Source organism: Balaenoptera physalus (genome assembly GCF_965194825.1).
Source record: "Balaenoptera physalus genome assembly, chromosome: 4".
In the NCBI taxonomy this organism is placed as follows: Eukaryota; Metazoa; Chordata; class Mammalia; order Artiodactyla; family Balaenopteridae; genus Balaenoptera; species Balaenoptera physalus.
This window is the reverse complement of record NC_138891.1, coordinates 100,441,039-100,454,906: the sequence shown is the minus strand read 5'-3', so window position 1 is coordinate 100,454,906 and position 13,868 is coordinate 100,441,039. Positions and strand designations below refer to the sequence as shown.

General features: G+C 38.8%; 2 protein-coding genes across 22 annotated transcripts in view; one reads left to right on the top strand and one right to left on the bottom strand.

Annotated features, from left to right (window-relative positions):
• The window catches only part of CRYBG3 (crystallin beta-gamma domain containing 3), a 111,864-nt gene extending 100,220 nt beyond the window's left edge, over nucleotides 1-11,644 (top strand). For 2 of the 4 annotated variants that reach the window (XM_082460249.1, XM_082460248.1), the window contains exons 20-22: nucleotides 7,442-7,600; nucleotides 8,882-9,041; nucleotides 9,845-10,470. In XM_082460249.1, the coding sequence (XP_082316375.1) occupies nucleotides 7,442-7,600; nucleotides 8,882-9,041; nucleotides 9,845-9,933 (408 nt within the window). In that variant the 3' untranslated portion in view covers nucleotides 9,934-10,470. Of the gene's footprint in view, nucleotides 1-7,441; nucleotides 7,601-8,881; nucleotides 9,042-9,844; nucleotides 10,471-11,504 lie in introns of those variants that run through there. The other 2 variants (XR_014263067.1, XR_014263068.1) reach the window with 2 other exon arrangements.
• Nucleotides 7,619-13,868, bottom strand: part of RIOX2 (ribosomal oxygenase 2) — a 31,144-nt gene continuing 24,894 nt past the window's right edge. For 15 of the 18 annotated variants that reach the window (XM_082460466.1, XM_082460459.1, XM_082460461.1 and 12 more), the window contains 2 exons: nucleotides 12,487-12,573; nucleotides 11,566-12,048 (listed from right to left, as the gene is read on the bottom strand). In XM_082460466.1, coding sequence (XP_082316592.1) covers nucleotides 11,890-12,048; nucleotides 12,487-12,573 — 246 coding nt within the window. In that variant the 3' untranslated portion in view covers nucleotides 11,566-11,889. Of the gene's footprint in view, nucleotides 8,423-11,565; nucleotides 12,049-12,486; nucleotides 12,574-13,868 lie in introns of those variants that run through there. The other 3 variants (XM_082460463.1, XM_082460452.1, XM_082460457.1) reach the window with 3 other exon arrangements.

The window sequence follows — 13,868 nt, the reverse complement described above, 5'->3', positions numbered from 1 at the left end:
CCCTGGTGGCGCAGTGGTTGAGAGTCTGCCTGCTAATGCAGGGGACACAGGTTTGAGCCCTGGTCTGGGAAGATCCCACATGCCGCGGAGCAACTAGGCCCGTGAGCCACAACTACTGAGCTTGCGCGTCTGGAGCCTGTGCTCTGCAACGGGAGAGGCCACGATAGTGAGAGGCCCACGCACCGCGATGAAGAGTGGCCCCCACTTGCCGCAACTAGAGAAAGCCCTCACACAGAAACGAGGACCCAACATAGCAATCAATCAATCAATAAAATAAATAGATCTTAAAACGAGAAATTGACAGTAACACAATAATAGTAGGGGACTTTAATATCCCATTCACATCAATGGACAGATCATCCAGACAGAAAATCAATAAGGAAACACTGACCTTAAGTGACACATTAGACCAAATAGATTTAATTGATATATAGAGAGTATTCCATCCAAAAGCAGCAAAATACACATTCTTTTCAAAGTATACCTGGAACATTCTCCAGGATATATCACACACTAGGCCACAAAACAAGCCTCGGTAAATTTAAGAAAATTTAAATCATATCAAGTATCTTTTCCGACCACCATGCTATGAGAGTAGAAATCAGCTGCAAGAAAAAAACTGCAAAAAAACACAAGCCTGTGAAGGCTAAACAAGGCTAAACAACTAAACAACCAATGGATCACTGAAGAAATCAAAGATGAAATCAAAAAATACCTAGGGACAAATGAAAATGAAAACACAACAATCCAAAACCTATGGGACACAGCAAAAGCAGTTCTAAGAGGGAAGTTTACAGTGATACAGGCTTACCTCAGGAAACAAGAAAAATCTCAAACAACCTAAACCTTATGCCTAAAGCAACTAAAGAAAGAAGAAACAAAACCCAAAGTTAGTAGAAGGAAAGGAATCATAAAGATCAGAGCAGAAATAAATGAAATAGAGACTAAAAGCACAATAGAAAAGATCAATGAAACTAAAAGCTGGTTCTTTGATAAACCTTTAGCCAGACTCATCAGGGAAAAAAAAAGGGGAGAGGGCCCAAATCAATAAAATCAGAAGTGAAAAAGAAGTTACAGCTGACACCACCGAAATACAGAGGCTCATAGGAGACAACTACAAGCAACTATCTGCCAATAAAATGGATAACCTGGAAGAAATGGGCAAATTTTTAGAAAGGTATAATCTCCCAAGACTGAAGCATGAAGAAATAGAAAATATGAACAGACCAATTACCAGCAATGAAATTGAATCAGTAATTTGAAAACTCCCAACAAACAAAAGTCCAGGACTAGACAGCTTCACAGGTGAATTCTACCAAATATTTAGAGAAGAGCTAACACCTATCCTTCTGAAACTATTCCAAAAAATTGCAGAGGAAGGAACAGTTCCAAACTCATTCTCTGAGGCCAGCATCACCTCGATACCCAAACCAGACAAAGACATCACACAGAAAAAGAAAATTACAGGCCAGTATCACTAATGAACATACATGCAAAAAGCCTCAACAAAATACTATCAAACCATCAAGTGGGATTTATCCCAGGGATGGAAGGATTTTTCAGTATCTGCAAATCAATCAATGTGATATACCACACCAACAAATTAAAGAATAAAAAAACATATGTTCACCCCAACAGATACAGAAAAAGCTTTTGACAAAATTCAACATCCATTTACAATAGAAACTCTCCAGAAAGTGGGCGCAGAGGGAACATAACATAATAAAGGCCATATATGACAAACCCACAGCTAACATTATACTCAAGGATGAAAAGCTGAAAAAATTTCCTCTAAGATCAGGAACAAGATAAGGATGTCCACTCTTGCCACTTTTATTCAACACAGTAGTGGGAGTCCTAGCCACAGCAATCAGACAAAAAAAGAAATAAAATGAATCCAAATTGGAAAGAAGTAAAATTGTCACTGTTTGCAGATGACATGATACTATACAAAGAAGATCCTAAAGACACCACCAGAATGCTAGAGCTTATCAATGAATTCAGTAAAGTTGCAGGATCCAAGATTAGTATGCTGGAATTTGTTGCATTTCTATACACTAACAATGAACTATCAGAAAAAGAAAGTAAAGAAACAATCCCATTTACCATTGCATCAAAAAGAAGAAAACACCTAGGAATAAACTTACCTAAGGAGGCAAAAGACCTGTATTTGGAAAACCTTAAGACACTGATGAAAGAAATTGAAGACAACACAAACAGATGGAGAGATTTACCGTGTTGTTGGATTGGATGAATCAGTATTCCTAAAGCAGTCAACATATTCAATGCAATCCCTATCAAAATACCAATGGCATTTTTCAAGGAACTAGAACAAATAATTTTAAAATGTATAATGGAAACAAAAGACCTCCGAATAGCCAAAGCAATTTTGAGAAAGAACTGAGCTGGAGGCATCACACTCCCTGACTTCAGACTATACTATTGTACAAAGCTACAGTAATCAAAGCATTATGGTACTGGCACACAAACAGACACATACATCAGTGGAATAGGATAGAGACCCCAGAAATAAACCCATGCACCTACAGTCATTCTGTGACAAAGGAGGCAAGAATATGTAATGGAGAAAAGACAGCCTCTTCAATAAGTGGTGCTGGGAAAACTGGAGAGCTACCCATAAAAAAATCAAATTAGAACATTCTCTAACACCATATACAAAAATAAATGCAAAATGGATTAAAGACCTAAATATAATACTGGATAGTATAAAACCCCTAGAGGAAAACATAGGCAGAACACTCTGACATAAATCACAGCAATATTTTTTTGGATCCATCTCCTAAAATAAAGGAAATAAAAGCAAAAATAAATGGGACCTAATTAAACGTAAAAGCTTTTGCAAAACAAAAGAAATCAACAAAACGAAAAGGCAATCTACTGAATGGAAGAAAATGTTTGCAAATGATATGACTGAAAAGGGATTAATATACAACACATAAAAACAGCTTGTATAGCTCAACACAAATAACATACAGCCTGATTTAAAAATGGGCAGAAGAACTGAACAGACATTTTTACAAAGAGGAAGTGCAGATGGCCAACAGCCACCTGAAAAGATGTTCAACATCACTAACCATCAGAGAAATGCAAATTAAAACCACAATGGGATATCACGTCACACCTGTCAGAATGGCTATTATCAAAAAGAAGACAAAAAAGAAATGTTGACAAGGATGTGGAGAAAAGGGAACCCTTGTACACTGTTGGTGGGAATGTAAATTGGTGCAGCCACTGTGGAAAACAGTATGGAGGTTTTTCAAAAAACTAAAAATAGAACTACCATATGACCCAGCAATTCCACTCCTGGGTATATGTTCCAAAAAACTAAAAACACTAATTCAGAAAGGTACGTGCACCCCAATGTTCATAGCAGCATTATTTACAGTTGCCAAGATATGGAAGCAACCTAAGTGTCCATCAACAGATGAATGGATAAAGAAGACGTGATGTGTGTGTGTGTGTGTGTGTGTGTGCGTATACACACACACACACACACACACGATGAAATACTACTCAGCCATACAAAAGAATGAAATTTTGCCATTTGCAGCAACACAGTTGGACTTGGAGGGCATTATGCTTGGTGAAATAAGTCAGAGAAAGACAAATACTGTATGATATCACTTACATGTGGAATCTAAAAAATACAACAAACTAGTGAATATAACAAAAAAGAAGCAGACGCACAGATATAGAGAACAAACTAGTGGTTACCAGTGGGGAGACTGGGGAGGGGTAACATATAGGGGATGGGGAGTAGGAAGTAGAGACTACTGGCTGTAAGATAGGCCCGAGGATGTATGGTACAACACGGGAAATACAGCCAATATTTTGTAATAACTGTAAATGGAAAGTAACCTTTAAAAGTTGTACTAACACTTTTTTAAAAAATTAAAAGCTAAGAAAAGTGCAAAACAGTGTGTAATCATCTAAAAGCCACAGGCAATGCCTGATTCAGAGGAAGGAAGCATGAACATGTGTGGGAGTGGTGGGAGGTTTCACGGAGGCTAGGAACCCACGCTAGGCTTTAGGGGTACTGTGGCCAACGGATATGCCATTTGTACTTCTCTGAACCCTTTAGAAACACTTTCACACTTGATTCCAACAGTAGTCCTTTAGGGTAGGAGTTATTACAGTTGACTCTTGAACATGGGTTTGAAATACGTGGGTCCACTTATACTCCAATTTTTCCAATAACTACTACGGCACTACAGTACTACAGTGATCTGAGGTTGGTTGAGTCCACAGATGTGGAACCGAGGATTCAGAGGGCCGACTATAAGTTATGCTCAGATTTTCAACTGCGCAGAGGGTTGGTGCCCTTCACCCCTGCATTGTCTAAAGGTCAACTGTATTCCTGTTGTCTAGAAGGAAAAACAAGGCTCAGAGAGAGAAAGCAAATTGGCAAAAGTCATCCAAGTGTCAGAACCAGGATTTGAACCCATACCTATTATGCTCTAACATCTGTGTTCTTAAAACAACCACACCCTACTTTCCTCCAAAATAAGAGAAGCATTTACCGTGTGGTACCATATACTTCAGGCACTGAGCTGAGTGTAGGTAGCATAGTGGGTATAAATGCCGAGGCTCTGATTTTCAGGTCTGACATATAAGTGGTAAATAAATGGTAGCCAATAAAGTTACCCTAATTATTGGTCTTGCTGCCCCCTTCTCTCTCTCTCTCGCTCTGTCACACACACACACACACACACACACACACACACACACACACACACACAGAGGCATGCACACACGTGCACACACCATGCTCATCCCTACCACTCTGGTTCTGTTGGTTCAAATCCTAGCTCTGCCACTCAGAAGCAGTATGACTTTGGGTGAGTCACTTCATTTCTTGGCACCTCAGATTCCTCACTGGTGAAACAGTGATCACATTGCTTACCTCTCAGTATCACTGTGAGGGTTAAATAAGAGACTGACACAACATGTGGCTCATATTGCTATGGTAACACATTTATTTTGAAAGGTTCTTTATTCACATGTCCTTTGAGAGAACCAGAGATGCCCGACTGAGGGATACTAAACATCAGTGCGCTTTCTTGGCAGAGCGTGTGGTACAGGATTTCCTGACCCTCACATCTTGCTTATTTCTCAGTCCTGTCACATGGGATGATGGGTAACTGCCCTGAAAAGCCGTGGGGAAAAAGCTCTTCTGAAGTGGGATTTCAGTTTAGCTTTTACCGACTATATAATCACGCTTAATCCCATGTTGTTAGAAACTTCAGAAGCCAAGTAGGATGCTGAGAACATTTCCCTCACTTTTGAAAGGGGGTTCCTTGCTGGGGAGGGATGTCCCTGTCTGTTGTTCAGGGCCCTGAGATAAAGGATAGCTAGAGCAGTAGCCTCTGATTTTACATAGGTTTTTGACAATTAACATTATATATTATTCTCCTTGCATTGTGCTTTGGGAAATTATTCCTGGTTAAACGTTTAATTTCAAAATAATATTTTAATAGATTATTTTCCCTTTGTTTATTTAGGCCACAGCTTTGAAACGCAGCAAAGGAATTCTAGGTTTCTAAAACAGTATTATGGGTCCTATTTCCTTTTTGGTAAAGCTCTTGGCACTGCTTTAGTTCATATTCTTGTTTAGAAATTCAGGAATCATTGAAATGTGATCCTCTTTGAGGTGGGGAATTAGGAAGTCACTAAGGCACTTATACTGCATATCAGTGTTTTAATGTATAATTACAGAGGAGTCAGACTACAAGTGTGTAATAAGGGTAATTAGTACCTTGCTTGAGTTAATGGATTAAAACTGTGATGTTTGGTCCTAACATAATTGGAACCCTGTCCTCTGTGAAGGTCACACCTGTTTTCTTATATATATAAGGTAAGGAAACTGTAGCAAAGAATGTACTGAAGCGTCCAGAATTAATTGCAGTGGGAGATTTATAGAATTATATGATTTATAGACTTTTGAATTATAGGAATTTAAGTACCTACTGTTGCACTATGAATGTGGAAGTAGTGGTTTGAAACACTTAAAACATTTTTGCCTAGTAGAGGTCTTTTTCACCTGTTTTAAATTACCAGATTAAAAAAAAAAAATGTATTTCTATTTGCTCATTTAAGTGCTCCGAATGTTTATTTCCTTAGGAAGGCAAACTTTAAGTGGTCTCATGTTGACCCATCTTAAGTTTCAAAACAGAATATTCATTGGTGGGTTTACCATGATACCTTGTTGAATTTACCTAGCTCTTACATTTCTCAGAGTGAAAGTGCTCTTTTGTTAAATATCAGATCATGTGTTACTATTATTTGACAGGGTTGTAATTGGGATGCCAACACCTGACCCAAGGTGGGGATGTTGGGTGTCCTGTGTTATATTACATTAAGACTGGCAGCCTAAGTCCTGGGGCTGAAAGAATAGTTTCTGTGGAGCTTCAGTCATGTGCTGTGTCCTCTTGTCATCTTATTTCACTGCCACTTTTGGAATCGGTCTCATTCCCTGTGTCTAAGAGTAACTAGTGCATTTCTGCACAGGCCTTAGAGCATCAGGGTGAAGAGGGAGTGTTTTGGTGCGGACAAACCTGGCTCTTCCTTATCTCCGTCACCCTTATTTATAAAAATGCGGGTCATAACATAATTGTACTTTCTTGAGGGGTTGTTCTGGTCATTAATTCTGACAGATGATATTACTGTGGCCTAGAAAGCATTTAGGACTAAGACTCAATAAATAATAACTGTTATCCATAGAGGCAAGTCTCAGATTTAATATTTTATTTGAAAACTTCTTGTATATAATTCCAGGCCCAGGAGGTGAAGTCCTTTGTTACCCAGTTGTTGAATACCTACATAGTGATCACCTACATGCATGGTCTCTTTCCTTGAAATATTAAGGTCAACAAAGTATAAATATAAACCAAGAAATTACCAGTGCTACTAGGGCCCTCAGCTACCTGGGTTTTTCAAGACCTCCCATAGCATTCATTTGGCACTTAGTCATCGCTCAAGCCAGCATGTCTGATTATTGTACTGTCTCTGCTAAGTTGTTGTTACATCCATGTAGGCAGTACCCTGCCCTTACTCCTACTCCTCTGCCTTCCTCAGGCCAGCTAGGACATAGTAGTTAGGGAATGAACCTCATTAAGTCCCTAATTCTGCACCGCCCCTTGCCATAATGGAGTGTGAGTGAATGACACTATTACCTTTCACCCTTCCAAAAGAGTGTATTTCAGAAAAAATATAATAGAGACTGTACAATTTAAGCTGTGTGTTCTGTGGTATAAGGATTTGTTAATAGAAAGTATTAATTTACACACATCTGCTAAAGTGAAACAGATATAAATAAGCTAAATTCTGTTACCTCTCACATCCCCCTCAAGCTCCCCTTTGGAAAGATGGATTTCCAGATTCAAAAGGTTTTTTCAAAATGTCTCTGTTCCTCCCGTCACAGCCTGCAGTGTACATTAGAATAAAGAACCGAGCCCAGGATGAGTATCTGACAGTCACCGGAAATGTAGCTGACACAAGGGCAACATCTGTGTGCATTTCTCCCTACAGTGGGAAGAATACTCAGATCTGGCACTACTGTCGAGGACTCTTTAAATCCAAGGTAACCAACCCCACTGATAGTATACCCCGCTTTTCGGTCTTTGGTCTTTTTCGTTTGGAAACCAGAATCTTGCCAAATCAAATGGCATGATAAAATAATGCAATTTCCTATCAACAGTTTTTTTGCATAATTATAAGAACATTGACATATATATTACTGAAGTATCTAGGTGTAATGGACTTAGAAACTAGATTTTCTACATCAAAAAATTCTCTATTTTAAAGTAAAAAGTAAGACTAACACATACTATGGATATTCCTAAATGGTTTTTTAAACCAGTGATAAAACTCACTGTACCCGAATGGACAATGTGCGCTTTTTTTTTTTTAATTTTTAAAATTTATTTATTATTTATTTTTCGCTGTGTTGGGTCTTCATTTCTGTGCGAGGGCTTTCTCTAGATGTGGCAAGCGGGGGCCCCTCCTCATCGCGGTGCGCGGGCCTCACCATCGCGGCCTCTCTCGTTGCGGAGCACAGGCTCCAGACGCGCAGGCTCAGTAATTGTGGCTCACGGGCCCAGTTGCTCCGCGGCATGTGGGATCTTCCCAGACCAGGGCTCGAACCCGTGTCCCCTGCATTGGCAGGCAGACTCTCAACCACTGCGCCACCAGGGAAGCCCCAACAATGTGCTTTTGTGAGACGTTCCTTACACTCTGTGGCCCAGATTAATTTAGCTGTCTTTGTGATTCCAAACATGTTGAAGCCTCCTCATCTTCAAAACATACAAGGAAGGTAGAAGAAAGCTGCTGTTTTTTGGAGGAAGCTTAGAAAATAAAATTTAGGTTTCTTTGTTTTTCTGCAACCCTTCCATTATGTTTGATGCTGTGGGGAATAAGACACCAATTTTATTATATCACCAGTGGATTATCGACCATTTTCTCATGCTTCAACAAAAATGAAAAGCACTTAAAAGTAATTATTGTCTGGGTATCTAGCACATCACCCAATGTTTTTGTAAGAAAAACAGGCTCGACCTTACACATTTAAGCTAACAGAGATTCAGCATTTAATTGTAATTCAACAAACCTTTGACCATCTGTTGTCAGACCCAGACCATCCTTTTAAAAACAAGTACCTCTAGTTCGGTACGTTTATTTCCATACCATCTCCTTCCCTCAGCCATAAAGAAGACTTAAAAAGTTGACTGAATTTATAATTATGCTAGTTTTCTTTTTAGATTAGACAGTCATGTCTCTGATCTGCTCACATGAAAGAAAAGGGGCCCAATCCAATTGATTTTAGTAAACACAGTACTGCCAATTTATTTCTTGACCCTTTTAGGCCAGTGACACATGTCTCGATGTGATTGGTGGTCGAGACATACCGGGAGCTAAAGTTGCCCTATGGACTGAACATGGGCAGTTCAGGCAGAAGTGGAGACTGAACAAAAATGGGACCATCAGCTCCTACCTCAGTGACCAACTTGTCCTTGACGTTAAAGGTAGGCCTGTGATGAAACCCAGTGTTCTGTGTCCTTGGATATTCATTTTAAATTCCAAGCCTCCTCCTCCTTATGGGTAAAAGAAGGCCTTACGCACAAGGGAAATATTAAATCATTTTTAATTATGCTTGAAAAAGTCAAGATATGCCATTTTAACAAACAAAACAATTAGGTATATATGGATCAAGGAAAAGCCTAAGGACCAAGCCTACAAAGGTTTTTGTTTATCAGTACAGTTGTAAAATTTTCATTTTCTACATGATCTTTGAGAACATTTCTAAATTTGAAGCATCATCAACCATAAAATGTCATCCATTTCCTAAAGAAATATTTCTCACTTTCTGTTGTGAATTACTGTGGTCCTTAACATTTATGGTCCTTTAAATTTATCATTTAAACTTGTTTTTGAGTTCAGCAAGGTCAGGGCCAATATTGTTCAGTGCTGTTGCTTTAATTGAGGTAGTCATAGCCGCTCTTGGTGTAGAAACTAAAAGCCAGTGCCTGACACTGAGCTAGGGCACTCTCAGAGCGCTGTATCCTTAAGAGTCCCATTGTTAGGGCGCGCCACTTATGCAGACATCTGTTAGACACACCGCTTAGCTTTGCAGTCAGTCATAATGTCTGATTTGAGGTGAAGAATAGCTACGCCTGTGTAACCTCAGTTTCCCATTTCAGACCGCTTTACAAACGACGTATTAATCTACCCCAACAGTGAGTGGGCTGAGCAAAAGCTTGTGAAAACTGTGACACTGCTAAGCACCTGTGTGAACAAATGATCTTTCCTTTTGGAATTTCTATTTTAGGAGGAAATTATTATGACAAAACTCATGTAATTGTAAATGAGCCCCTGGAGGGAGAAGAAACACAGAAATGGGACATTGAAATATTGTGAGAGAATCTGCAGCATCCCTGCGAGAGAGCAAAGGGAGAAGGACCCTCATGCCCCGTGAAAAGGAAGCTACCTGTCCTCATGCTTCTGGGATCACTGAGCAGAATGAACTTCTGCCCCAACCTTGAAGACTACTGCTCTTAACCATGGAAAAGCTCAAAATATTCTTGCCACTCATTCAGTGTTCCTATGAAGAATGCGTTAACAATTTCTGGGAAAGGTTCTACTCCTGCTTGATCTCCAGCTTCGGTGAGCAAGTTTCTTGAAGTCTGTTTTCTCTCCTTTCCACCAAACACGAATCCTATTCTTGATAGCCATTATAGGACACTGGTGATACTGTCATCCTGTGTTAGTTATTAATCTCCTAGTAGATGTGTGTGTGTGTGTGTGTGTGTGTGTGTGTGTGTGTGTTAAGTGCCAGGCACAGAGAAGCAGAGTCCTATAGGTCAAGTCATACTTTTAAAAAGATGAATAATTTTTTTAGCAATATCTGAAAACATATTTAATAAACCTTACTATTAAGCTGCTGTATTAGATAAACATTGAAGGTTCCCTATTGAAGCTTTTCTAACTGAAGCACCGTAAGTATTCACACTTGTAACTGACCCCAGGGAGGGACCTCAGCTTTGTAAGGAAAAGGCTCAAGTATAGGAGTGTTTTCTGTGGCTGTTCTTTGCTCGGTCCTTCAAACTAAAAAAGCACAAATAGCCTGTGGCTGTCCTTGCACTGCACCCTTCTGGGTGACAAGACTGTAACCAGGGCTTAACCTATCCTGGTTCTGAGACCTCACCTGATCTACCCTCAAGAAGTGTTTATAAAGACTCTGTCACCTACGTGTAAGAATAGTCAAGTTTTTCTTTGCCTGAAGTAAAGGGAAATTTCAAATGTTCAAATTAAGACCAAGTAGTATTTGATCCTTGACTATACCATTTTACTTTACAAAATGTGACAGAAAACTCAGTTTTTCACTCCCATTTTAAATAGCTTTCATTCAAGCAAAATCAGGTAGGATAATGTCTTTGACTTAGTTTCAAGTAATCATCACCACCATCACTATACAATTCTCAAGCATTTTTCCTTCCTGAGAGTTGGTTTTAAACTTACATTGAGACAACTGTTCCCTTCATCTCCAACTTTTGCCAGAAAGCAGAAAAAGGTCTGCTCTATTTTTATATATAGAAAGATTAAATTCTCCAATGATAGATATTTTTAAAAATATCAACCTATATGCACTTTAGAATGTAAAGTAACAGTGAACTGTTTAAACTCAAAGACCCACTATTTTCAGTATTTTTTATAGAGACTTGGTCTTTCCATGTAAATATTGGTTTTTTTTTTCTTCCCTTCAATCTCAGGCTCTTTTGTCATCTTTCAAGCAACATCTGTAAAACTATTTTATGCCCACAGATGTGAGTGCCTGTTTGTTAGTGTGGCAGTATTATTTAATGAAACTGATGTTATAGGGTAACTTTATTTTAATAGGAGGCCTTGTGTATACACAAAGGTATGTATATTTTCACTGTAAAAAACCAAGTTAAAAAATTCTTCATGTTAATTGTTTAAAATTTTTCTAGAGCCAGTGAGGCTCTTTAAAGAAGTTGTTTCTTCCAAAGAACAAAGACAAAGCCAGGTAACGACATTTAAATTTAAATGATACACTTATTGAGCTGTGCCTTTTCTACCACACTGGATTAAATAAACTCGTCAAGAAGTACGGTTTTTGTCACCTTCTGGGACATTTAGTAATTTGCTGTTCGTTCTTCTATGTACCTCTGTTTGTTAGTACATATGGCCAACTGGTCACCTGTAACAGGTAGGTCTCATGTTACATTATTAGATACACAGGTAAGGAAAGTTACGTTCATTATGTCCTTGGTTGAAAGCAACAGGGGGCTCCCTAGCACGTAAATCTTTGCAGAATCAAGTGTCTACTATTTTATATATAAATATTAAAAGGCACTAGACTACTTGGATTAAACATTCTGTCCAGAGGGATAATACCAGGCTTTGCTTTTCCTCATCTGTAGTAAGTTTCAGGTCCTTGACAGAAATAGCTGAACTGTTCCAAATTTGCTTCAGTGCATCGATATGTGATAAAGGAAAGCGAAGTCCATGAGACTGAAAAAAGATAGATAAACCATTTAGTCAATCATTTATTGATATCCTTCACAAGTATGAAACTTGTTTCAGATAAGCTACTTACAAAAACTATCATTAGATAACTTATAAAAGTTGCTAATTCCCATATGAAAACTCAGACTTCATGAAAGGTATTCTATTTTATAGAGTAAGAAATATTAATCATTTGAAATGCTTTCACATTTGTTACACCGTTCCTACTAGGCCACAGGTCCTAGTACATTTTAAAGCAGGTATATGTATATCACAGAAATGTCTGACTTAATCATCCCTGTGCAAGGGCTGTCAATTTGTGAAATGTTAAGTCCACACTGCAGTCATAAAAAATGTCATTACCCATAAATCAAAGGTAACAGATTCTTCCCAGCCACCACCAAATCATCACAGGAAAGACATGCATTTTAGGTTGGAACAAACCTCTGTTTCCTCATTTCCCATCATGTGTGTCTCTCTCCTATTCTTTAAGGAATGATAGATGTAAACCATCTTTTCTCGAGTTTCGTCCTTAAAAAAAAAACAAAGCAAGTCGTCAACACCAAAATATTGAGCACTTCAATACTAGGAGGGTTTTTCCAGTAACAAACAACAAAGGTCAACACCAAGAAAAATCTTAATGCCTCAGTGCTTAAGTGAAATTTATAGAACACTAAAGAATCCTTCTGGCAAAAAGTTATGAGATACAGATAAATATATATACACATGCAATGTAGGATGAACGTATTTCATTATAGTGCTCACAGATTACTACTTGTATGCAGCAAATAACCACTCAAGTCATCTTTTAAAAAGATAACAGCATCTTCAGAAACTTGATTTAATGAAAAAGCAACCATTTATATATCAATCAATCAACTTAACCAATGAAACATTCAAGTTTTTCGTTTCATCATACCTGCACTATCTTTTTGCATCAGAAAAATTTGACATCCCTAGGTATACATAAATGGACAATTTATGAACACCACAGAGTAAATATTAATTCCTAAGAAATACCAGCTATGTGATCTATAAAAACGTCTATTCCACGTATAGTAAGTAGGCTCCCAAATGGTCTCTACTTCCCTTCCCTCTCCACCCACCTTAACACAGTGCAGTTTATTATCTCTTCCAGAACCTTTAGAAATTCCTTGTCACCTCTCACTCACTCAGATGAGGCCTAAAAGCCTTAGCCTGAAATAGAATGCCTCAAACTGATTGATTGGTTATCAGAATAACTAGGCTTTTCTTTTTTTTAATGGGGATGTGGGAGTATATACTTTTGAGGTTTTATATATATGTTATAAACCAGTCTTCTCCAGGTCTGGCCCTGATGGCTGGAACAATCTGGTTATGGAGACATCTAGGTGCCCCCCCACACTCATCCCCTCCAGACATTCACTGGACACCTCCCAAGAAAGCTGATTAGGAGGAACAGGGTGAAGCCACAGGGCATGGGAGAGTTCCCAAGGGCTTTAGGGTTGTGTAGGGTGCTTTCAAAATAAATGCAGAGGCTCCACACCAGACGAAGCCCAGGAACTTATAATTTCTAAAAATTTTCCAGTTGATTGTAATCAGCCAGTTTGGGGAGCCACTGGGCTAGGTGGCAAGGTTATGGAATGTAGACTTTCCTCTCCATCATCTACAGAATAGAGATTTTTTGAGGACCATCAACAAAACCGTATGTAAAGGCAGGTCTGCGCCATATACAGGATGGGAGAGGGACCGAGACAGGGAGACGCATGAACAGGGTCCACAGCCGTCTAAGCAAAGGCAACCTGGCCTGAATTAGGAGACAGAGACCAGACGTTAATTACCAATTA